Source organism: Falco punctatus, assembly GCF_963210335.1.
Source record: "Falco punctatus genome assembly, chromosome: 18".
NCBI classification, from domain to species: domain Eukaryota; kingdom Metazoa; phylum Chordata; class Aves; order Falconiformes; family Falconidae; genus Falco; species Falco punctatus.
Genome location: NC_137598.1, coordinates 159,284 through 185,151, shown reverse-complemented (window position 1 = coordinate 185,151; position 25,868 = coordinate 159,284). Strand labels below are relative to the sequence as shown.

Here is a 25,868-nt window from a genome sequence, read left to right as displayed (position 1 = left end):
CGCAGGCAGGTAACGTGTGTAATCCAGATATATTTATAGGATTATTTTCCGAGATTAGCACAGGATATTAGAAAGGTTATAAAGTCACATCGACGTTCGTTGTCTCCCTTTTATGTACATACAAGAACACAGCACAACAACACAGACCATCCTCTGCCCTGCCCCGCTGCCGCCCCATGGCGTCTCCAGAGCTCCCTACAAATATGGCTTTCGTGTCTATTGAGAGTTCAGTGCCAGCTGGGAAGTGACCGGAGCCTTGCTGGGGCTGGTGAGTGGGAGTGAACGAGCCTTGCTGCAAATGAGGGCCACAGGGTCCTGGATCCTCCCTGCTCTCCCTCGTGCTGGCCCTGGCTGTGTCCCAGTTTGGATGCTGCGGGCCCAGCACAGGTGACTGTGGTAGCACAGGGTGGACATGTGGGCAGGGGACCTCCAGCTCCCTGGCCAACAAGGACTACCCTCCTGCTCTCAAAGGGGCCACCAAGGCCTCACCTCTCCTAGCCACATGGTGACACTGCCCAGCTTTGCTGGGCACCAGCAGAGAGGGACAGGAGCCTAGTGGCTGGCCCCTCTCCTCTGTGACAGCATGTCCCTCATGTCACCGCCCCAGCAGCACCACCTGTCCCACTGCTTCTTCCCTCTGCAGTGCAGCGCAGTGCATCCATCATCAGCCACACCAGGGATGCCACGTACCCTGCTGCCTCCCCGTGTTGCTGACGGTGTAGGGTATCACCCCACGTGAACATCAAGGTGGAGCTTCTCACCCCTTCACACAACCCACACCACCTATTGTGCTGAGGTGGGGTACCCAACCCTTCTTGACAGGCCTGACCCAGCATACCACAGCGCTGTGCACGTGTACAGCAGGACACGGCCCAGAGCCAGCACCCACGGCGTACCCAGTCACCTCCACCTCACAGCACCCTAATGCACCTACATTGGTGCAGCTCATGACTGGCACCTGTCATGTCCCTGCTCACGGCTCTGTACCTGTTCCTCTGCACACCCGTGGCATGGTGTATTCATCACCCCAAAAGGCACAACACACAGCATACCCCACCATGCTCCTGGACTCCCAAAACGTCCTTTCCTACCCCACCTCACACCCATGACGTGACCTATTCATCAGGGCCTCAAACTCACAAAGTGGTTTCTCCATCATGCTCGTGACACGGTGTGTCCCATCCCACCTTCCGCTGGCAGCACAGCAGGTGCACCATCACCGCACCCTTCCCATGCTGTGACGTGCCCCATCGTAGCCTCATGGCTGTGTCCCCCATGCTCATCCCACAGCACCTCTCTCTTCACACATGTGACATGGTGCATCTCTCATACACCTGTGCTGTATCCAAAGGTCCACGGCCCTTGTGCCCATGGCAGCGGGCCCACCACTCCCTTGCATCTACCCTTTGATGAGCCCTTTGGTTCTTGCTTACAGATGCAGCCTCACGTTCCTGCTCCCACTGCTTCCAGGACCTGCGGCCGTAACTCAGCCTCTCATCATGGCAGCCGCAGGACAACAGGCCCCCCCAGGGTGAGACCCTGCCCATCCTTTGCTGACAGCTGCCACAGGCAGCAGGTCTTGCCCTGATGCCCTGCCTGTGCCTGGTCCTCCCCATGCTGCATCCTGCCATGTCCCATAGCATGCAGCATCTCAAAAAGGCCCAATCCAGACTTCTCTCACCAGGGTCAAGCAGCGACCACCTGCACCAGCCCCTGAAGCAGCAGAGCTGGGGAGAAACCAGCCACGGCCGTGCCCACGCTGCCTCAAAGGGGCACAAACTGCCCTGTCTGACCTCGGCTCCCACTTGCCTTTCCCTAGGGACCAGTTAATCCCCTTTCCTCCCAGACCCTGGGTCAGGGCTTTCTTTGTAATGCAGACTTACAATGAGATTAAACCGTACATGAGAAGACATCCTTGCATTTTTATTTGAAGGAATTAAGTCTATTTGATAGTGGATGTTAAAGATCTTCAGCAAAGCATCAGGTCACACGTTCATACACGCTCAGTGTGCAGCAGAGTAGTTAACAGCACTGACATCTGCAGCGTTATCTCCGGTAGCAATGCTTGCATCCATTGAAACAAGCTCAGAGCTACTGTTGGGGCTCCAGGCCAACATCCTCCTCCAACAAGATGGGAAAGGAAGCATGACATTGAGAAAACTGCAGGTTTTCTTCACCATGCATGACAAAGGCTCTCTCAGGGCGCTAATACCATGTTGCCTGCTTGCTCCTGACACCTGATTTAGCCATGGTGAACCTAGTCACATCTGTGCACATGCCACAAACGCACTGCTCACTCACAGCCTGTGTCTGCCACCGAGCCATGCCTCTTCTTCCTTGCCTGTTTGACCCCAGCCCCCTTTAGCCCTGCTCACTCTGCGATGGCTTCCCTGTGGGCATCCTCCATGGGGTTGCAGGGTCTGTACAGGAGCGACACTGCCTCTACCAGCCCCATAGGCACAGGGCACAAGCTCTTCCTCTACCTCCACAACGAGCCTACCCATGCCACCAAGGGCTTTTGTTCTTTTCCGAAAGGCTCTGCTTCCTCCGAAAAGGTTCTCCTACTCCAGACAACCCAAAATTGAAGGGGTGCCCAGATGAAGGGTGGCTCTTGCAAATCCCTTGTGTCCAGATCAAGAGATGCCGGGATCCTGGGAAGCTGAAAAACCTCATCCCAAGGGTGACAGATGTGGCCCAGCTCCTTGCGGGGGGTGTGGGGTGTCCTGCAGATGCTGAAACGCATAGCCCCCTGCACCACACCCTATGGGCGTGTGGTTGGGGTGGGCCAAGCAGATCCTGGAGACTGTTTGGGAAGCTGGGAAAAGCTTCTTGTTTTTGTCTTGGAAGAAAGAACGAAACAATAGGGGGTAGGGCAAGCCCCCCCAAAGCTTCTTGGTGACCCCTGAAGTACCGAGACACTAAATGCAGGCATTTTGCCTGCTGTTGGCCTGCTTGACCCCATACTTGGAGCCGAGGGAGAAATGGCCTTTTTCAAGCCCACACCTGCCCTGGGAAGGGGGACAGACAGCTCCCAGCACTAGACCCCGGTGGAGCCCCGCTCCTTGGCCAGAGGAATCCCAGGCCTTGTGTCGCTCTGGGCTGCTTGCACTGGGGAGGTTCTCTCCAGCTCAGCTCCCACGCTGCCACCAGCTGCATCAGCTCTGGCTGAAGCCACCCTCAGGTCTAAAACACCTTTCCAGAGGCTCCACCGGCCCCAGAGCTAGCCTGGCAAAAAGGGCAGTGGCAATGGCCACAGGGCCCACCGGTTCTCCCAGGCGCTCCTAACACAGGCAGCCTCCTGCACTGAACATCTCAATAGATGGTTTAAATCAACATTTCCAATCTGAAAATTTGTAAAGTTGGGGCTTTTTCTCTGGACTTTCCCCCAGACCTCTGCCCTCCCCCCTCCCGCTGGGGTGGGACCAGGGAGCTGCAGTGCTTGGCAGCTCCCAGTCTCTCTGGGGGCCTCAGTTGTTCCCACCCTGGAAGCTCACCCCTGCTTCACACATCTACTGTACGAGGACAGTTCTCCTCCTGAACGGACACTGTTCGACAAGAACCACCAAGGATAAAATCAGGGCAGGGGCCTGGGGTCCCTCCCTGCTCGACCCCAGCTGCATGCCAAGACCTTGGAGGCAGAGATGCTGCCCACTGGCATCCTGCTCCTGTCCCACCAGCTGCACTCCCCACCCCAGCTGGAGCTGGGGCCATCACACAGCAGCCAAGGCTGAGGGGAGCAACACGAATACGGGTCCCAGCTCTCAGTGGGAGGCACAGGGCGAGCGTTCATGACAGAGGGGCCACCCAGCTGCCCCGAGCTTGCACCAGAGCCTGGAGCTGATTTTATCCTTGGATATCAAAGAAACCAAAATGGAGAGAAACAAAGGAAAGAGCTACATCAACCCCAGCCCAACATCCCAACCAAGGGCCCAAAGCAAAGAGCAGCCACAAAACCAAAGCAAAGGTCTAAAGGAAGAAGGAAAGTCGCTCACTCACTGGTTGGTCTGTGTTTTGCGCGAGCGCCGGTTGCAGGGATGGAGGTGCAAGCAAGCAAACGGGGCCGGGGCTTTTGCTGTTCATAGTAATAATGTTTTGTACAAGTTCAAGAAGAAGCATCATGTCTCAGGCCGGTCGCTCTCTGCTCTCTGTCCTGCCATCCCTCTGTCCGTCCATCTGCTCGTGCTGGGCACGAGAAAAATCTGTTGGGTTGAGTGGGGTTTGTGGTCTGGTTTCTGTTTCCATTGGGGTCTGTTAGCTCCATTTATCACTCTCTCCGATGCCCCTAGATGAAATACTCCTTCTTGTCATCGCCACCAGCTTGGCCACCCTCTGCATTGATGATGGCTGTGTCGGCGTCTGGGGCATCGTCTGACCCCTTGGCCTCGTGGGTCAGGTAGGTACCTGGGTGGGGAGAGGGGATCAGCATCACGCAGGGGTCTGCCAGCACCCTGCTCCCACACAAGCAGGGGGATTTGGGCTGCCTGGAGGGGCCCCGGTGGCAGAGCCTGAAGGCTGGCTGGAAAACACAGGTGAGGCAAGTCCTTTGGGTTTGGCCTGAAATGGAAAAGTCACTGGTTTCCCTGGGACAAGCCTTGCCTGGACTGCTGGAGGCTTTTGCAGTCATCTCTAGCCAGAGGATGAAACTGCCTCCCCCTCTGCAGGCAGCAGCCCTTGCCTGCGTTTCCAGGTACACATCATGCCCTCCCCACTGTCTGCTCCTTCCCTCCCTGCATTCGCATCCTTGTTCCCCCCTCATAAAACTGGAGGGCTTCTCTGCAAAACTGCCGTCTGCAAGGAGGCTTCAGCTCATGGCTGCCCCTGGAGCCAGCACGGCACGGGGCAGAGGCAGCAGCTCTGCTGGACTCGGAGGGCAGGGGCGGGGGGCTCTTACTCACACATCACCTCTGCTGAGTTTTGCCGATGTCTGGATGTGACCATCTCCCCGTGTCTTATGCACATACCTGTCGGGCGGATGAAAAGTCCAGGGATGGGGAGATGGAAATGGTGGAGGGGAAGGAGGAAGAGGAAGGCGGAGGGCTGGAGGGATGGTGAGGAGGGGAGGGAAAGGGAAGAGGTGGGGTCAGGCACAGACAGGGGCAGTGGCATGGGCAATCCTGGGGCACTGGGTACCAAACCATGAAGGAGAGATGGAGATAAGGGGTAGGAGCTGCTTCCACCTGGTGCTGTCCGTCTCCAAGGACTCACATGGACATCTCCAACGCGGGGTAGGTGCCAGCACAGCATCCCCCAACCCAAGACAGCTGACACTGGCTGTGCTGGGTTTCTCTGGACACAAAGCAGGTCTGCAGGACAGGGAGCTGCCTCTCTTCCCCACGCTACCCACTCTCTTTGGATACATAGCCCTGCTCCCAGAGACCCACCAAGGCGGGGAGCAGACCCTGCGCTGCCTGCTCCAATACAGCACAGGGGTCTTGGCTCCATACAGGTCCCCTACCCCGTACCTTTGTGTCTGATCAGGTAGTGTCCCAAAACGATGAGAAGACTGAGCAGTAGGAAGACAATAACGGCAACCACCCCGCCAATCACCGCATGGTATGTGCTGGAGGTCGAGGGCACCGGGCTGGCATCTGCCCAGATGGCAAAAGGAGAGAAAAGAGAGAGAAGATGACACTGCAGACCCTGCTGCATGGCAGAGGCTGCCAGCTGTTCCATGGACTGCTCAGGGCTGCTGGTGGGTGCCTTGGCAGGCCTGATCCTGCTTGGCTCTGTGCAGTCAGCTTGATCCTGCTGCAGACGACAGCTGTTGAGGTGGGAGCAAGAAAAAGGCAGGCAGCAGGGCAAGCAAGGAGGGGAAAGCAACATCCATCAGTGCTGGCTCCTGGGGGGAGCAAGCTGAGAGAAGCCCCAGTGGCTGCGCTGGGCACCCTGCCTAGGTGAGAAGGCAGCCAAGAAGAGCTGTGACAAGGCAAACCCATCTCTTTGCCTGGCTGCCTGTGATGTGTCCCAGGGAGCAGCACTGGCAACACACTCTGTTGCAGCTTGTGGTACCTCTGCCTTCAGGCACAGCCACAATCCCACCACCCCATCCCTCACGGTGGGATTTTTGCCCCTGAATGGGTGGCTGAGCACACAGCACAGGCAGGCTTGGCTCACTCTTCCCCTACACCGTGCCAGCAGGAAAGTGATGTGCAGGCTGGCATGGCCACATACTGCACCCCAAGGCCAGTCCCAAGTCAGCCACATCTTGTACAGTCTGTGCTGGGATCCCACATGAGGCCTGGTACACAGGAACAAATCCTACTTCCACTCCACTCTCACTGTGCCCCATCAGCTCAGGGAGTACAGCATCAGAGAAATGTTCAGAGAAAGTGTCTACACAGGATGGGGAGGGAAAGACAACAGGGGAGGCAACAGGACAGTGGCGACATCTCACGTGGACACAAGGCACAGGCTGCAGCCACAGCCTGCCAGGGAGAGCTGGAAGGAGCATTATGCAGCCCAGGTTCCAGGACCTCAGCTCTTTCTGTTGCGTACCACCACTGCAAATTGCTGAGACAGCAGCTGCCGAGTCCAAACATGCCAACAAGCAGCTGCACAGGAACTGGAAACTGGCTGAGCACCTGGGGTATGCCAAGGGTGTCCCTGGCCAAGGGCTGGACCACCATCCGCCTGTGGAGCTTCTTCTGCTGGGCTGGGGAGCAGTGGGTCCATAAAGAGAGAGAAAAGGAGCTTACAGTACCTTGGATGGGAGCTGGAGTGAAGGATGAAGCGGTGGCCATGGAAGCATGAGAGATGGACTGGGAAGGGCCTGGCGGAGGGGCTGGAGTGGAGTGAACATGTGGGGTGGGGAGCTGGGAAAAATCTGGGGAGGACAACAAAAACACAGGGACACAAATCAACCCTAGGAGGTGTCAGTGAGGCATGACAGAGCCCATCGGAGGGGACCCCAGCTCCCCCCAGCCTGGTGGGATCTATTCTCAGCAGCTCCTTCCACAACTCCCTTTCCTCAGCTGTGGGCCCCCCTCCTGCCACCATCCTCTGGGACACACTGCTGTGAACATCTGCCGCCACCTCCTACCTTGCCAGCGCTCCTTGTCACCCCTTCCTCTGGTGAGGGACTCCACTGGGCCCCTCCTGCTTGGGAGCCCTGGCAATGCAGTGGCCACAGCATCACCCACCGTGAGGTGCCACCTATGCTTTCTTATGCACACCCTCAAGGACTGCTCCGTCCCTGCTCTCCCCCACTGCAGAACAAAGTGGCCCCTGTGGCAGGCAGGCTTGAGGGATCCACCAGGCAAAACAGCTGCTCCAGTGATGGTGCCCAACACCCGAGTGGCTCCGGGGGAAAAGGAGGGGGAATTTGACAAGGGGAACCAAGCCTAGATGGGGAGCTCATCTGCCAGGGGCTGTGACATTAAGCATGTGAGGGACACTGGTGTTCCGGGTGCCATGTGCTTGTGGACCGTATCAAGCACCCCAGATGCTGTTGTGAGCTTCTGGATGGGTGCTGAGCCCCCTGGGGACTGCTGTGCTCCTGGATAGGTGTGGAGGGCTCCGGGTGCTGCCATTTGCTCACTGCCAGGCTCAGGAAGCAACTCCCTGTGCAGACAGACCCCACAACCAGGTGGACAGCAGGGACAAAAGGGGTGATGAAGGAACAACTGCACAGTGGGTTAGGCATTTAGGGGCTTACCCTGGGCAGGCAGAGGGGGCTGACTCAGGGGAACAGGGTGCCCAAGGTGCCGTTGCTGCCATGCACTCCCTTCTACCCTCAGCCACGCTGGAGGGGAAGGATGCTAAGAGTGCCCAAAACGGGAGGGCAGGGAAAGGGGATGGGGAAAGGAAGAGCTGGAGCATGAAGTGCTGGAAGATGTAAAGTCCAAGGCTGGAAGAGAAAAATGGCAAGGTATTTGGCAGAGGAGGATAACCCCAAACTGAAAGGCAAAAATGCAGGGTAAGACTCCTATGAACACAGGAAAGCTGCCAGGCAAGGGGCCGGTTGCTGAGCACAGGAGCTGGAGCAGCACCGCCACTGGGCTGGAGAAGCACTTGCAGCCCCACACCACACACAGCTCTGCTCCATGTGCGACATGGTGCTGGGACATAGCAGGGCACAAGGACAGCAAACACGCAGCAGATCGCAGCTGGGGCAGGGAAGGCAGCGAGGGGATTGAACGATGTGGAGAGGTGGCGGGTGCTGCCCTCTCCCACACGATGATGGGTGTTGAGTGGGGATATGCTCTGAGGACACAGGATGCAACGCAAGCCCGTAGCTCCAGTGGCTCAGGGCAAGCCATGGGGCCCATCTCCAGAAGCTTGGGGCAAGGCTGCCAGGGCACCTCGTGGTTCAGAGGGGTCAGCAGCACCATCTGGAAATCCCTCTTTGGCTTGTGGTGGTGACATGCAGACACTTCCTACCTGTGGCAGGGCCAGAAGCACTGGCCTTTCCTCCAGTCCCAGCAAGTCCACCAGAGTCCTGCCTGCAGCCCCTGCAGTTCCCCCAACATAGCCATTGGAAGCAACAGGGACTGAGCTCAGCCTGGGCCATGCCACATCCCTGCCCCAACACCCCCAAACTGCTCTTTGCGCTTCTCAGCCCAGGCAGCAGCCCTGCACAGTGTAGGGAAGGACACAAGCACTGGACATGGCTGGAGGACCTGGGGATGCAGCACTCTGTCAGTGAGTGTGCCAGGACCCAGCTGCATGCACGCACCCACCCTGCACCACAAAGCCCTCATCCCACCACAGCCCTCCCTGGACCCATGCACTTATTCACGAGGAGACACAGCTGGGCTGGAGGCAGGTTTGCCAACCAGAAGCTGCCAGGAGAAGCTAGGTGATGCTGGGTGCCCTGCAGCCCTGCTTACCGCTAACATCGAGGTTGTACTTGGCCACAACACTGCCCATGGAGCTGGTGGCTGTGCAGACGTAAGTGCCACTGTCGCTCTTGTTGAGGAAGGGGAAGATGAGGACACTGTCGGAGCTCAGCTGCAGGGGCACGTCACTTCCCTCCTTCTCCCACAGGAACTCCCGGGGGCTGCAGAGCAGGATGGTGGTGAGGCGCTGCCGCCCTGCCCAGCACCCTGGCTGGGCTGGGGCAGAGCAGAGTCTGCGGCTGGCCAGTGGAGAGGGGCAACGAAGGTGTGGGAGTATGGAAGCAGGAGGGAAATACCCCATTTAGAGATAAGCTGGGATGTATATGTTGCTCCAGGGAGAGGACAGGGGCTTTATCTGCTCTCCGTGGGGTGCCCAACCCTGCCTGGCACCAACACAAGGCCAGTGCCTGGCCCTGAGCCCGCACAGTGCTACCTCAATGCTCTGCCCAAGCTCTGGGGAGGGCTAAGTGGTGGTTTTGGGAGCATGGCAACAGGAGGACAAGTTAGCCAGGGCCTGGCAGGGCTGAGCAGGAGGAAGGCAAGGGAGGGCCTTACATGGGGTTGCCCTGCCCATCGCACTGCAGCTGGAGCTTCTCGCCTTCCCGTGGGTACTGGGGATGCGGCTCGATCTTCGCTGTTGGCTTGTCTGAAAAAGGAGGAGAGGCAGAGTTGGGTGACTGCCTGTCCCTGCCCCACACTGTGCCGGGGCCTGCTGGCACCACAAAACCCTGCCGCTGCACCCTGCCTTGGCCCCAGCTCTGCATGTGCAGAGGTGCAGTGTGTTCATCATATCTGTGGGTGGTAGGGTGCGCTGGGGTGGGAGTCAGCACTCTGGGGGTGCACAGTGCAGCTCCCCCAGCCCTCCCCCTGTCATCGTGGAGGACATGCAAGACAAGGGGAATGGGGACAGGCAGGACATGGGAGATGGTGCACACAGGTAGCAGCAGATGGCATAGACAGCTCTCAAGGAGATGGGGTTGGGCAGGGGACAGGAACAGGCAGAGGAAACCAAGGCCATGCATGAGGGGAAGTGTCACTGTGCCGTGGCCCTACACGTGACAGGACTGCTGTGCATGCAGGCTGATGAGCTCGTATGCATGTATGAGTGATAGCTGTATGGACGTGTAAGCGTAGGGCCGTGCGTGGGATGTCTGCTGAACTGCTGTGATGTTGAAAACTCCTCCATCTCTCCCACGCCTCCATAGCCCTGTCCCCTTCACTATGTGGCCCTGTCCGATCATCCCCACATGCCACGTACAGTGAACCTGCAGCTTCTGCGTGGTCGACCTCTCAGAGTTCTGCAGGGACTCATGGTCCACAGTGCAAGTCACCTCAGCTTCATTGTCCTCCTTGGTGACACGGAACTCCACCCGACTGCTCACTGTGAAGGTCTTTCCATTGGGGTCCTCCACCACCTCAGTGCCTTCATCTGTGGGAAGAAGGGACCATTAGAGCTGATGGACACAGCACCTCAGCAGAGGCATAAGGCTGACACACATGCTGCACAGGGGACACCCTGTCCCCCTCCCTTTGTTGGCAGTAGCATAGGATGCCAGGGTGGTCCAGCACTGGGCACATCTGCAGCCTCTGGTGCCCCACCTGCCTCCATGGTGTTCCCCAGCCACCCTAGTCCCTCAGGGCAGAGCCCCACTGCTTGAGCACGCACCCTTCAGCTCCTTGTTGCCCTTCTTCCACCGGAGCTGGGCTGCGGGCTTGCTGCCAGAGGACCGGCAGGTCAGCCGGGCTATCTTCTCCTCATCAATGGGCTGCTCATGGCCGAAGATTTGGGGTTTCTGGGGGATTCCTGGTAGAGGAGGCGGCAAGAAATATAACAGCCTATTAGCTGTGTGTGTGCTGCCACCCACAGACAGATGTACATGCAGAAACATGTCAATAAACACAGCATGTACGAGTTAACAGGTAGGGATACGGGACTAGCAGAGATGAACAGCTATATGGACAGCATCTAGCAGGCAGGGCAGTAGCAGGCAGATCGGGAGCAGGCTGCCACTGATGACTTACCCAGCACAGTGACCAGAGCCTTTGCAGTCCGTACAGGCATGGTGAAGATGGAGCAGGTGTATTCCCCCTCATCCGACAGCACTACATCACTGATGCTGATGGTCAGTTCATTGGGTGTGGACCTCTCCAGCTGGATCCTGTTATCGCGCAGGGCTGGGGGAAAAGGGACAATAGGGTGACTGACAGGCTCAGTACCACCACCACTCTCCTCTGCTAACTCATATTTTGCCTGGTGGCATCGGTATAGGGGCACCACTGGCCCTGGTCCACTTTCTCTCTGCCCCGCCATCACTCCAGTCCTGGAGCTAGCTCCTCTCCCCAAGGAAGCCTTCTCCTGTGCATGTACCTCGTTTCTCCCCGAAGTAGAGGGTCTGCTGGGCAGGGTTGGACCACTGCAACGAGGAGTCATCAGGATCCTCCACCTGGCACTTTAGCACCACTGTACCACCGGCCACCACAGTCTCATCTGACGTTGTGGGCTGGCTCTCTGGACACAGACAGGAGAGGTTAGCAGAGGTCCTGGGCATCACTTCTCCCCAGGTGTGCACAAACATCACTGAGCAAGCAAGGGAAGGGAAGGAGGAACACAGTGGATTCCCCAAAACCCTTGGAACAAATAGGGCTCCAGTGCTGGGCTGAATCCAGCTTGCTTGGGAAAACCACATTTTTTCCAGCTGACCCCAAGCCCTAGATGGCCAGGCTACACAGACTGGGGTAGGGGGAGTGGGTCACACTGGCGCAGCTGCTCTGGGTGGCAGCATGGAGGAGCATGGGGAGGAGGAGGAGATGTTGCCAGATGTCTGGCTGGATCCAGGGAGACCGTCAGTGCAAGCATATGTCAACATGCTTGTGTGTCTGTCTGGGAGCATCTGTACAGCCCCTTGAGCATGGATGTGTGCTCACACACACACGTGCTTGTGGGTGTGTGTCTCTAGGGACAAGGAGTTTCTATTGCACAGGCAGCACACTTGGAGCAGAGCCATCCTACACACCCTGGGGACAACAGGGTCCTGCTCACAGGCACAGGTGTCAGCCTGGATCTCCCACTGCTATCCCATTCCCCAGCAGGGAACATCCCCCTACAGCTGCAGAAGCAAGGATCAGCAGGCAGGATCTGTCCTGCTGTCCAACCTGCAGCACCTGCTGGGACAGGAGCTCCGGGGATGCTGCTGTCCCTACGCAGTAGCTCTGTGCCAACCTGCAGAGACATCAGTGTCAGGCCTGGCTCCAACCACAGCCCCTGGAAGAGCCAAGCAAGCTGCTGCCCACCAGGCACGAGCAGATCCAGGCAGGGGTATACCAGGAGGCAGCAGGAGAGCCTGATAGCACGGACACCAGCTGAAGTCACCTGGGGAGGCAGCAAGCTCTGCTTCACCACCCTGGCAGTGCCAGCAAGCTGGGGCTTGCACCAATGGTGCCTTTGTGCCAAGCACACCATGCAATAGGATGCTCCACTGGCCATCTCCACAGCTGCCTCCAGCAAAAACATCCATGGTCCATTGAGTGCAGCCTGTGGGGTGCAATCAGTGGCCTTCTCTCCATGTCATTCCTCAAGGGGATTTTCTCTTGCTCACACTTCTCCTGCGCTACACAGGGAAAAGGGGGATGCTGGCTCTCCCAGTGCACCCTCCTCACCCAGCTGGGTCCACAGGCAGCCACACAGACAAGAGGGAGGAACACAGATGCTGCTACTATTTGCACTTTGCTCACGTGCTGGATGTGGGGCTCCACAAGGTGTCATTTTTTATGCCACCCCAAGTTACTCATGTTTAGGCAGGGAGCTGGCCTCAGGACCCCCAAGCCTTGGGTAACACTGCTTGTGTACCCACACAGTCCTGATTTCACAGGCTTGTTTTCCTGCGTGATATTCACTGCCTGGAAGAAGCTCTAGTTATTGGAAAGAGAGGGGTGGAAGCAGCTGTGGCTGGATTTCCCCTTTTTCCACTCCAAATGGTGAAGGGAAATATCTCCTCTTGCTCACACTGCAAATTCCCCAAAGCTATTGCAGGGTGCAGGAAGCAGTGAAGAGGTTTTGGAGGAGAACAGGAGGATGAGGCTGCCAGGCATCCTAGGGACCACTTGGCTCCTGTTAAACTCCAGGAAAGCAAGCCCAGGCTGCAAAGTGTAAATCCCTGCCCATTTCCAACAGCCACGATTACCACAGATGCATCAAGTTGAGATTAAAAAGATTCCCAGCGTAAACACTCTCTCTCTCCAGCCCCTGGAAACTCCCTGTCACTTACACTAAAGTTTCATGCTTGCTATTGAAGTTTTACTCCTCTCCATCTGCCTGGGTTTGATGGCTGGTCCTCAGCTGTCGCTAGACCCCTGTCCAGCAAGCTGAAGGGCCTCTGGTTCACATCTTCCCTGCAGACATTTACAGGTGGTGACCAAACCTTCCCTATGCACCAGCCAGCCAGAGCTCTCGAGCCTTGCTCTACAGCCCGTTCCCAGCTGCTGATCACAACCCAGGTCCTTCACCGACATGTCTCCAGCTTGCTCGATACCCAGGTACAGTGGGAGCTCTGGTGAGGACCACCAAGACCTCTGATGCTGGGGAGGGCACTGGGGAAGCAGAAACATCCTCCCTTCTACTGTGAGGGGCACACCTCTGCCACTTCACCCGCTGGGGTCTGCAGCTCAGCCAGGAATCAAGGCCACAGCTCTCTGTCCGCTTCTCCTGACTAGGAGATCTGCTTGTCGGCTTGTTTTAATTTGGTTAATGATGCCTTTGTCCTGCTAGTACCATAATTAGGGGATTAGGCAGTTGCAAGCCACTGTTGTCCAAATTCAAAACCACTCCAACTCAGATGCAGTTGAGGACAGGGTCTAAAACCTACACAGAACAGACCCGATCTCTTAATTAACACAATTACCATCACCTGCCACAGCACTGGCCTCATTAAGGTATTAGTGTGGGGAGAGGTTAAACAGAGCAAGGTGTGTTTCCCCTGGGTAGAGGCCAGGCAATACCCCCACCCCCCTGCCAGGTGACACAGGGCACCACACAGACCCACTGAAGCTTTAGCTTGGCCTCTCTGAAGACCTCCCTTCTCCCTCCCTGGCTCACAGCTGTACAGCCAAGGACCACCAAGATGGGTCTCCAACCCCACCAAAGGCCACGCTTCTGTGAAAGCTGCCGAGCAACGCCTGGCTCTCCTGCCAGCGTTCGTGTCAGCATCTCGCGTGGGGCTGTGTCCACAGCCCCGTGCTGGCCCCCGTAGCAGAGCCCCTCCGGGCTGCCATACTGCACCCTCCAGCACAACCTAGATACTGGGCTCGCCTCCGCACTGTGCGCCCAACAGCTTGGAGGAACAGATGGGCACGGCTGGGCCCCTGCGCCAGTGCAGCTTGATTTAATTAAAAACTGCCATGGCTGTAACCTGCTGGCCCTTGACAGAATAGGGGCAGAGCCACCACAGGAGCTGCCCGTGGGACAGAAGAGGAGGCAGCAGGGCCCTAGGAGCAGCAAGTGTCACCACAGGGAGCCCCACCTGCTCCTGCCACAGCCCGCAAGGAACAAGGCATGGTCTGTGGGGTCCCTGTCCCCCCGGCAGCCTCACTGCCACCCTCACTGGCAATACCGCTCTGGCAGGTGGGCACAAGGGACAGAGCTGCCATCCTGTGGCTGGGGACAGCAGCACTCCCAGCAGGAAGATGCCTCACGCACCACGACTACTTCCAAATCCAGCAGCTCCAGCCTCGGTGGGGCCCAGTGCATCCTTCTGATCAGATCCTGGGGGTTCTCAAGGAAGATGAAGGGCAGCTTAGACCACCCTGCAACAGCCCTTGAACAGCGTCGTGGGGGGTGCAAGCACATGAGAAAGCCCGTGGCCCCGGGGGCCCAGCCCCCTGTGAGGCCCTGGGCAGCATCCCAGGTGCTTGGAGGCACAAGGGGGAGCAGAGTGAGGATGGCAAGCTGGCTGCAGCAAAAGCTTTCCTGTCTTCCTGGAGTGCTGGTTACAACAGCCCCCAGGAGCCCAGGGACAGGTGCTGGACACCGAGGGAAGCATCCGCCCTGGCTGCGCTAGTGACTGTTGCCAGCACGGAGTCACCACCACCTGACAGCCCGGGCTGGCACAGTCCCCTCATTCTCCTTCTGCAACACCGCACAACAGTCAAAGCAGCCCCTGGGGCTGCCCCTGCCGGAGGGGCTGCGCAGCCCAAGTCCCAGCATGCTGGCAGGGCTTGGCACTGGGCTGCACTGGAGGACAGCTTCTGCTCTCCTGCTGGGGTAAAGGAGGTGAATGCACGGCCCCAGGGATGCCAGATTGCTCTGCAGGGATGAGGCACCTGAATCCAGCTCTCCCCACGCTCTGCTGGGCTTGAGCAGGTACGGCCAGCCCAGGACCACGTCTGCCTGCATGGCCAACAGCCCTCCCATGCTCAGTGCTCTCCTCTCCAGGAGGGGAAGCAGACCCCTCAGATCTACCCCTCCCCAGGGGCCACTCAAGCTTCAACGGCCACCTCAGGCCCCTGCCATCATCCTGCAAAAAGGTGAAAAGTTATTTTGCAGATGACAGGCCAGCAGCAAGGTCTCCTGGCAGGCAGAGGACCCAGTTCTCCCCCCACAGGATCCTCCTGGAGAAGGCCATCCACACACACCACAGGCAGGGACGGCAATGCCTTAGTTACTGCCGCTGACCCGGGGACAGGCCGAGCAACCTCAGCCACCCCAGGAAACACCATAGCAAAGGCTTCACCAGGCCCCATTTTTGGCCAAGAGCTGCCACCCGTGTTTGCTTCTGATCCCACATAGCACAGTGAAATTAGACTCTAGAAAATTCAATGTTTCATTAATTAAACCTGTGCACTTTTGCAGGGGTGCTACATTCATTATTTGTGAAGGGGAAAATGATGCACACTTCCCCCTCCCCCCCCCCCGGTTCCCCAAGCCCAGCAGCAGGACCTGCTGGCACACACATCCCTTTCTCAAAGGTCTGCAGCTAAGCTGCTGCCAGCCCCAGAACCCTCCCGTGCACAGACACATGAATCCTCTGCAGCACCACATCTCTGGGGGCTTTTGCAACAAAATGCCATGGCATGCCACCTGCCTTCCCAGAGCTATTTCACCTGGAGCAGCCTGGACCCTCTCATAGGCACACCCACCACAGATGCACCTGAGCCTGCCCCCCCAGGCTGTGAAAGCCTTGCTGTTTGGGCAGAAGCAGCCCCTCAGGAAAACACCCACTGCTCAACTCCCTCAAACACCTCCGGTCTGCAGCCACTACCCAAAACCCAACACTTGTCATTTTCCTCATTCTTTTCTATTTAGTCTAGTTTCATCATCATAAAGATCCAATTTATCTCTGTTGACACAGACATTTTCTAAGGCAAGTTATCTCCTCTCCAAGGACTGTATTTTAATAATTCACTCAGCAGTCATGAACTGCAAAGCTCCATTTCCAGCCGCAGGCACCCTTCCCGTGCAGTGACACTGGAGCAGCCTGGCCAAGGTGGCAGTTTTGAACTCTGTGCATTGCAAACCCAGCCAAGCGGGCTCAGACATCTGCTGTGCAAGCTTGCTTGCAAGCTGATTTGAGCAGTGTGTGAATCCACAGTCTGGGATACCCAAAGCTCAACTTCCAGGCTCCTCCTCACTGGCAGCTGACTTGCTCCAGATTGTTAGAGGGGGAAACCTGCTCTTGTTTCGGTGCATCTGCTCAATACCACCCTGTGCTCCTCTTCCCTGCATGCCTGCCCATAGAAGCCAGCCTCACCAGCATGCTTCAGCCCTCAGACAGAGGATGCATCCCTCCAGGAGCCACAGGGTAAGGGGCCCTTCATGCAACAACTCCAAGGCCGGCTCCTTTTCCAGTCCTGCGGCATTTAGACACCTCTCATGGCTGCAAGGCTTTACACCAAGTAGCAAACTAGCAAGATGGGATGGCTCTGTGCCAGACAAGCAAGTGCGATGCAGAGGAGAACAGGGGCAGCAGGAAGTAAAGGGAGCAGACAGAGCCAGGCTGACAGTCAAAAGGTGGTGGTGGAAGGGATGCAAGAGGCCAGGCTGACCTAGGAGAGGACATCCCTGCATACCATCACCCAGCTGCCGTCTCAGCAAGCAGAAGTATCCCACTCTCAGGCTGGGCAGGTGATTCTCCCCAGCACAGCAAGGTCAGAGGGGCTGTAGCATCCAGGCACTTCAGGAAGTTTCCCAGGTTTTCCTCACCCTCATAGGGAAAAATCCATCCAGTATCCCCACTTGCACTCTGGAGCCAAAACCTCCCTCTGGCCCCTGTCAGCTCCCATCCTTGTATCTCTAGTCCACAGCAGCCATCCTCCGACCCTTCTTTCCCACAAAGGAAGGATTTGATCTCAGGGTGACAAACGACTGTCTCATTAACACAAATGCTCACTGGAAGTGGGACACACAACCACTATGAGTCTGCTCTGAACTCCAGATTTCCTCAGACAGGGATGCTGTGATGATACATCACTCTTCAACAGCTGGCTCTTCAACAGCCAAGCCCTCTGCTTTGGGGGCTTGTGATGTGGGGTGAAAGATCCAGAGATTAACGGGGGGAGTGACAAGGGAACCTGCCATCCGAGCTCCCAATGTGATAGGACCTTGATCCTTGTGCACGAGGTGGTCAGTTGAGTCCAGGGGCTTCATGCCTTCAGGCATGGTCCACATGAAAAACATTGAGTTCCCACCCTAAACACCAAGCTCTGTACTATTTCTCTGAAAGCAGATGTGTACATGAGCATTCTCTGGGCAGTGGCAAAGCAAGGGAACTCTGCTCCTCACCACAGCCTGCTCTGGAGAACCTGGCAAAGATCCAGGGTTCAAAGACCATGCTAGAGACTTTGGTCACAGGCTGCAGGACCCCGTCAATGGTCTCCAGCAGCCCTGAGCAGCAGGGTCCTGGTCAAGGGGCACCAACACTTGGCCCCTGAGTACCACCAGCAAACTGCAGAGCTGCATCCTCCTCCCAGGGTGGGGGACCGCAGTCACCTCCCTGACAGACTCTGCCCAGGGGTGCAGTGAAAACCGACAGCTGCCTGTGACACCTGACCAGGGTTAAGCAACTGAAACATGGCCAGCAATTAGCAATCAAGCAGCAGCCAAGAGAGAAGCAACTGAAGAGAGAGACTGGTTGCATGCAGGTGCTGCTGAAGCTCTCTGCCCACAGGATGCCCTCCTCCTCCAGCCCTGGCTGACTCCTTTTAGAGCAAGCTGACTGAACCCCTCCTGCATGCCTTTGTGTACATCCTCACCACACTCCTCCCTCTGATGCCACATATCAGAGCAGAGCTGGAGAGCAGCCTCTCGTCTGGGACCAGCTTTCTGCCCTATCAAACGACACAGCCTGGTCCCTGCCAGGCATCCACTGCTTTTCCAGTTGCCCCAGGGCTGGACGAGCCCCCCCAGAGAGCTGGGATGGGGGTCGGGGGACAAGGGAGCTGGGGAACCCCTCTGATGGCAGCAGCAGCTCCTGCCTGCAGCTTTGGCAGCCGCACAAATGCAGGCCACTGCTGGCGGCTCACTGTCATGTTTGCACATTCACACCAGTGTGGTGGCCAGTTAGCTCAGCAAAAGGCATCATCATCATCAGGGAATCCCAGCACCAAGCACCGTGATCACCTCCTTCTGAGGCCACAGGCAGCCAGCTCCAGGGCTAAGAGGATCTGTTGACATCACAGCCTGCAAGTCACTGGCCAAAGCCCAAAGCTTCAGCCCGCCCATGGAGAGCGGAGACCCCAGCTCAGGCACCTGCAAGCCTGCTGAGGACAGGCAAGTCCTTGGAGGAGGCGGGGCAGAGACAAAGAGGGGAAAATCCCCATTCTGGGCCACCACAAATCACCCAAGCACTGTGACAGCCAATCTCAGCATCAGACCTTCCCTGGGACCCTCCAAAACAGGATTAATTCCCTTGCAAACAAGCAGCAAGCCCCCCCCAGGACCTTCCCATCCCAGGCCTCTCTCCAGCACAGAGCAGCAGGGAGCAGAGCCAGGCAGGGTGACCCCTCTCCCAGGGCCCTCCTCCAGTTTGACAGCAAACAGCTGATAACTACTTTTTTGAGCATGTTTCTTAGCTCCTACCCTAAGGCCAATCTCCAACATGACTGTTGCCAAGGGAACAAGCTCTTTGCTTTGACAGTTCTGTTTTAAGGATCTCCTGCCTGCCCAGCGAGATGTCTCAGAAATGGTTGCTTTGGATGCCCTGGTACATTTCTCATTGCTTTGCAGGCATCCAAGCACTTTCAGTAGAGCTCTGCCCAAGCTAGCATGAGAAATTGTCATTCCCAACTGTCCGAGGATTAAACATACAAGCTTGTGCAAGAGAATATTTGTAATGCAAGAAATGGGGAAACCCCTTCTAGGGGACAGCGTGCCTGCCAATGAGCACCACGCACTAACACCTCCTCCTGACTTCCCAGAAAGACAGGAGAGAAGAGTTATTTCAGAAGATTAAAATGCAGGTTCAAACCCACTGGTCTTTCAGGTGACTGTGGTGGATACTCTGTTGTGCCCAGCTGTAGCAGAGGGTCCCCACACCCCAATGGATGCCCAGGGAGAACAGAGCACTCTGCTCTGGCTGCGACCAGGTCATCTCCATTGCTGCATGGTCTGTCCCTTTCAGAGATGAAGTCCCAAGACAAAAAAAACCCAAAAAGCCAGAAACCAGAGCTGGTGAGGTGTTGAGGCAAAACAAAGCCGCCCAGGAAAGTGCCATGATGGTGACCTGCTCCTGTGTTCATCTGCTCAGGGTGAGGATGCTTAAAGACAAGCTCAGAGCAGAGCCCTGCAGCACACAGCCAAGGTAGGAGCACCATCACCAGCATGCTGCACCACTCAGCCCATCTTCCCATGGCTTCCACCGCACATCAGACCAGCAGACTGCAAGCCTGATAGCAGCAGAAAGGAGCACAAGGAACTGTTGCCCTGGGCACAGTGCCAGCACAGGCACCAAACACATCCTACCTCTGGAAAACAGGTCCCCAAGGTGCATGGGGCAACACGGTCCCAACAAGTCCTGTCTTCTGGCAGTCAGCCCTGTACTTGTCTCCAGACTGAGAAAGCGAACCCAGCTCCTGTGCAGCAGCAGGTAGCCCAAGAAGTCTGCTGGTCTCTGTGCTGCTGGCCACTCCAACCATAAGTGTCGGAACTAGCTCTCCCTGGAAACAACAAACTGAAAGCAGCAGCAAAAGCAGTGGTGTGGAAAAGCTAGTGCTCCATGTTGGGCTTGCCAATAAATACATCTGAAGCATTGTAAGGTGAAGAAGAGCATCTGTAGATGGAGTGCTGCCTGGAGTGTTACCTGAGGAAGGGGCAAGTCCCCTTGAGCAGGGCTCCGCAGTAGCAAGGGGAAGCTCACAGCTCTGCTGCTCCACAGCCACAGGCAAACTCCAGGGTCACTTGGAAAGATGCTGCCATCTGGTTCCACAGCAAGCATTGCTGCCCTCCAGCATGTCTGTGTGACACTGGGGAGCATCCGCAATCCCTGAGCGGTGGGAGCTGCAGTGTCCAATGCCTGCCCATGTGTACACCAGTCCCTGTGCCCTCAGCCTGCATTACAGCAGAGGCAGAGCTTGACGCCAGGCAGGTGACTGGAATGGTTAAGTACATTCCTGCCCAGCCCTCATCACACATCTCAGCTTCTCCACCTCCCTCCGCTGCTACTGACTGCTTGGTTTAGGTAGCCTTGTCTGGGTTAGTGCTTCTGGCTGCAGGGCTGCCCAAACACAACACATGGCATTGCTGCATCCAGCTCCTCTCCTTCCCCCTCAGCCAGCGCAGCCCACCCCCTTCCACAGCGACCGCACAGCCCAGCCCCGGCTGTGACTGCAGCAGAGGGGCTGAGACTGCCCTGGGTGAAAGCAGGATCTCTTTCAGAGCAGGATGGAGAGCCTTGTCCCCGAACTGCCCTCACAGGTGGAGAGAGGAGCCGGGGCACCAGGGAGATCACTTACACCTCACCATCACTGCATGATGAAGGCCCTGCTGCTGCATTGCTTCATGGCTGCAGGTGCCTGGCCAAGAGCAGAGGGGAGAGAACTGGACCAGATGGTTCAAGCTGAGCTGACCCAGTAATTCAGAGGAGGAGGATCAGATCTGGCTATGTGGGTGTTACAGCACTGGCATCACCTTTCAAGGTCCCATGGAGTCACTGAAGAGCCAAGCAACAAGGAGGCAATTCAATCTGTGCAGACACAGCATCAGACAACCTGCATGACCAAGCCATTGCCTGGGCTGTAAAAGGAGCCCTGAGAGCACTTCAGGTGGACACAAGGCTGGGCACTAGGGGTACCACACCAAATGCTGATGCGGGGAACAAAGCACTTCCCAGCAGGCATCTGCACAAGCAGACCATGCTTTGCAGCAGCTTTAACACAGCAGCAAACTGGTGGAACCCAGGAGAACACGCCCAGCAGCATGCAAGCAGAGCCCATCAAGCTCCAAGACCACCATGCTGCCACCAGCAAAGGCACTTTGAACACATGTTCACATCCTGAACCACCTCCTCCCTCATGCTGCTCCTCTCCTGCAAGGATCTGAATGGTCATGCAACACCCTGGATTGGGGTAAAGCTATGTTAATACGAACCTAGCGGAAACAAACAAGAACGTTAGCTTTAATGCCGATTCCTCCATCTGGCTAGGTGCCTGGCTATGCCAGCACCAGGGTGACCACCCAGATGTAGACACCTCCAGTTACTCCAGCAATTCCAACACCCCGGCAAGGCAAGAATATCAAGCAGAGAAAGAAGAGGCAGTGCCTAGCATGCAGGAGACCTCACAAGTGGGGAACCCTGGGCAAGTAGGGTGCTTCCCTCCATTTCCTTCCAGAGGTCAGGGTACCCACGCTTGGGAGGCACTGAACTCATGCTTCAGCAGCAACACCCCAGTCTGTTGAGGATTCCTCCTCTGGCCAGCAGATGAAACTACCATGCTCCCAGCGAACACCCCAGCCTCACTGTTGCAGATCATGTCAAAACCTAAGCCGTTATCAGGACAGTGGCAAAATTCCTGTCCCACAGCAGCAGTGCCAGCATGTCCTCTCACCGTCTGGGTATGCGGCAGGGCAGCTCTGCAGCACTTGATCCCATGTATTGTCTTAAAATCCAGCACTGCCTGTTGAGCCTAACACATTGTGCCAGACAGCTGAGTGGTGGCTTTCGTGCTCCCCATCCGGCTCCCTCCACCCAGCTGCTCGCGCAGGGATGCTTTCCTCTGGCTGACATGCTGATCCCAGCTGCATCGTTGCTGTGAGAACAGCTCGCTTCCCCCAGGCAGATCAGAGTCATCCAAAATCAGGCCATCCAGGTATCGAGTGATGCAGATTGGTTGTACTCCCTCTTCTCATGCCTGCACACCACCACTGCCTCATCAGGGATGTCACTGCTTCCTCTACTCTAGTGCCAAGGGCTTGTGCTGGCACAGAAAGAGACTTGTAGCATATGGTGAGCCCTAATGACATGTGAGAACAGGGCATTTGCACACATTAGTTGGGTAAAAGCACTGCCGTAAGCAGCAATCAAAGGATTACGTTAGATTCAGACAACTGCCCGGCTTCTACCATCCCACTTCTGCACACCAGGGCTCCCTGACACCTGCCTGGAGCTGATGCTACAGGCTGGAGGTCACGCACAGCCTCCCACAACCTGGATCCTAACCAGTGCTGACACCTCTCCAAAGGTTCTCCTGAGGGAGCAGGACTACAGGACCCGCAACCATCATCTGCTCCAAGGCTGGAGATGGCAAGAGCCCTGCAAGAGTCCAAACCTCTCCCCCAGCCCTGTGCTCCTACCACTAGACACCATTCCCACACAGACAGGGCAGGTGACTTGTTACAGAAGGGACACCAGCTGGAAGCACAGGGCATTCCCCCAAGACAGAGAGAGCTCCTCCCGCATGGCCTGGCTGAGCAGACACCTCCACCAGCTTCAGAAAGATGAAGCCAGCTCCCAGGAAGGGGATAGTTTCCTGAACCTGCCTCTCTGCAGGCAGGCTTCAGACACATCAAGATGGTCTCCAGGCTCTCCTCAGCCAACAGGGATGCATGGGCTCAAGCCATCTAACCAGCCTCAGCATCTACAGGAGGTGACAGAGCAGCCCTGGCCTCTATACCTGGTCAGGCAGACACAGCCCTAAGACCCTCAACACTGAAGCTTCACTGAAGCTGGCAAAAGAAGCACACACAATGAGTGGACTGGTACAGCAGGAGGTAACTGGATGAGAGACCTGAGCTCAGGTCCCTGCTGCACCACAGAAGCTGCCCAGCCTCCCCCCTCACTGCCACAGGATGGTGGCGCTCCTTGTGCGATGCCAGTGCCACAGCAGGATGAGGTTGCTACCAAGCACAGGCAAAAAAAGCCCCCAGAAGTCTGGTTTTAGCATGTTGTGGCTTCCTACGGGACAACAGTAGGGTACTGTTCAAACAAAAAGGGTTACACAACTCCCGAGTGGAATAGTTCTCACAGCAAAGACAACCACGCATCCAGCCCAAACACTTAGAAATCTGCCGACAGCAGCACAACACCAGCCAAGCACACTGACACAGTGCCTAGGTGGCTTCAAGGGGCTCTGCTGGGCCCCACCGCAGCTGGAGCTTCAAAATCCAGAGTGCTGGAGGAGCATTTCTTCAAGGAGAGGAGACAACTACTCCATCCCTGCCCAAAGAAGGGTGCTGCAGAGGGGCTCACCTGGCTGGAGAGCCACAAGGATAAGGCAGCAACTGTGAAGACATGCCAGCAGCTTCTTTTCAAGCATCTTCCAGCCATCTGTCTCCTCTGCTCCCAAAGGCTTTTTGAGGGTCTGTTTGTCTCGCTGCATCAGACAGACAACGGCAAGCCTGGCAGCTCATGGCCAGTGTTGGGTCACAGAAGCAGGCCAGCCTTGGAAGAAATCTTGCAGTGTCATCATCCACGCTATATCCAGCCCTAGGACTACACACAACTTCAGGTCACTGCCACCCCTCCTCACGCGAGTGCTTGCTGGACTGCTCAGCCACCCTCTCCTGCCCAACTCCAACCCACATGCTGAGCATTGCCATGCACAGGATGCCAGGACATCTGTGTGCCGTAGGACTGAGCATCACCCACACCCAAGTGACTCTTTCAGGCTCCTGTAGGAGGACCATGGCTGTAACCAGAATAAATCCTGGGATTCGTGGATGGGAATGCAGCCACCAACCTGCACCACCCCCGGACAGGCCATGGGGGAGGCGGGTGGGAGGCTGGCTCCTTGTTCCAGCACAGGCAGCCCAAGCTGTGGGCAGGAGGCGGCTGGCTTCACATCTCTCACCCTCTGTACCATGCTTCTTCTGCCACGCCACCCTTGGGACCCTCGATCCAGGGTCACGTACTGATGTCAGAATCACCTCCCTGCTTCCAGTGAGCCATGGGCCAGGGATTCAGACAGCAACTGGACCCTCTCTGGCTGCCAATCTCTGCAACACCCCCCCTCCCAAACGAGAACGTGCAGCATGGGGACAGAGGCCCAGCCCCAGACAGCTGCTGCATCTCCCCATCCAAATGCACACAGCAATTTTATCACAACCAGCGACACCCGACACGGCAAACACAGCTGCCAGTAGCCCACTGGGAATTACAGGCCCTAAGCGGCAAGCGCTGGCAATCCAGCAAGGACTCCGCAGCCGAAGGGTTATGGAAAACAAGGTACTGCCATTGACGAGCCCTTAACAAAATGACAATTGCTTCGTGGCACCCCACCAGCAGCTGCCTGGCACAGGATGGGCCGTCCACCGCGGGGGCGCGGGTCGGGTAAGCCCCTTTGTCTGCAGGGCTGCCGCTCCATCCCAGTGCCATGCCTCCGCACGGAGGACCCCCCAGCCGCCATGCCAGCGGCGCAGGGTGGGCAGCGGCCACCCCTCCCGAGCCCACCGCCCGCGGGAAGGGAGGGCCGACCGAGCAGCTCCCACCGAGGGCTCCAGCTTGCCGGGGGACAGGGGGGACTCGCCCCACCCTGAGGAGGTCACCCCCATCCCCCGGGGGCTTCATTGCCCTCCCCCCCCCCCCCCCCCAGGATCGCCACCAACGCCCGCCATCCCGCTGGGGGGAGGGGGCGGCTCTGCCCCACCGGGGACTCTCCATCCGCCGGGGCCCCCTCCCCGCTGCTCCACCCGCCCCGCCGCGGGCAGCGCCGGGAGGGGCCGGGCTCCGCCACCGCCCGCCGGGGCCTGTCTGGAACCTTCCGCCGCCCCGGCCCCGCCCCGGGCGGTACGCGGCGACAGGGGGACACAGGGGGACACAGCGGGCAACACCGGCGCCGCTGTGACCTTGAGCCCCGCCGGCCGCCCGGGGCCGCATCCACCCGGGGCCAGCGGCGGCGCGGGCGGGCCCCGAGGGCAGGGCCGGGGCGGGGCGGGCGGCACCTGTCGGTCCCCGCCGCGCCTGACCCACATAACGGCGCAGCCCGGTCCCGCCGCCCCCCCCGCACCTGTCGCGCGCGGCCGGTGTCCCCCCCCCTCCCCCCAGGGAGGGGCGCGCCACGCCGGTCCCCGCCGCGAGGGTCTGAGCGATGGTGGGGAGCGGGCTCGCCCGGCCCCGGTACCGCCACTCACCGTCACGGGAGAGGTTTCCCCGGGCGGTGCTGAGGCAGACGAGGAGCAGCAGGAAGCCGAGGGGCAGCATGGTGGCAGCAAGCGCCCGCGGGGCCGGGGCGAGCCGAGCCGCAGCGCGGAGGCACCGGCACCGGGCGCAGCGCTGCTCTCCGGTCTGGAGCCGGCGGTGCGGCAGCGCCGGGGATTAAATAGAGCGCGAGGAACAGACCATTCGGGCGGGAGGGGGGGCGGGGGGGCCGCGCCGATGCCGCCCCGCTCAGCCCCCCTGTAAACATGCCCGCTCCGGCCGCCGCCCCCCCCCCGCGTCCCGAGGCGCGGTGGTGCGCTCCACACGCGCGGCTCCCCGCGGGAGGCAGGTGGGCGCGGGCGGTGGCGGTCCCCGTGGGCCCCGTCCCGCCCCCAAGGCTGCAGGCGCCCGGTCCGAGCGGAGCCGCGGTTTGCCGGTGTGGCGGTGGCGGTCTCGGTCCTGGGCTGAGGGG

At 58.0% G+C, this 25,868-nt stretch overlaps 1 protein-coding gene across 9 annotated transcripts; it reads right to left on the bottom strand.

Annotated features, from left to right (window-relative positions):
• Positions 1–10: 10 nt before the first annotated feature.
• Positions 11–25,590, bottom strand: CADM3 (cell adhesion molecule 3). Of its 9 annotated transcripts, none has more exons than XM_080368242.1 (11): positions 25,390–25,590; positions 11,206–11,346; positions 10,860–11,012; positions 10,504–10,641; positions 10,096–10,266; positions 9,393–9,483; positions 8,829–8,998; positions 6,701–6,823; positions 5,463–5,588; positions 4,896–5,303; positions 11–4,401 (listed from the first exon to the last, which is right to left on the bottom strand). In XM_080368242.1, the coding sequence occupies exons 1-11, from the start codon at positions 25,457–25,459 to the stop codon at positions 4,283–4,285; spliced, it is 1,710 nt and encodes a 569-aa protein (XP_080224368.1). In that variant the 5' UTR covers positions 25,460–25,590; the 3' UTR covers positions 11–4,282. The 9 variants fall into 9 exon arrangements, with proteins under 9 accessions (XP_080224368.1, XP_080224370.1, XP_080224369.1 ...); XM_080368244.1 differs by having other exon boundaries at positions 4,903–5,303; XM_080368243.1 differs by having other exon boundaries at positions 4,962–5,303; positions 25,390–25,589.
• Between the last annotated feature and the right edge of the window lie 278 nt (positions 25,591–25,868).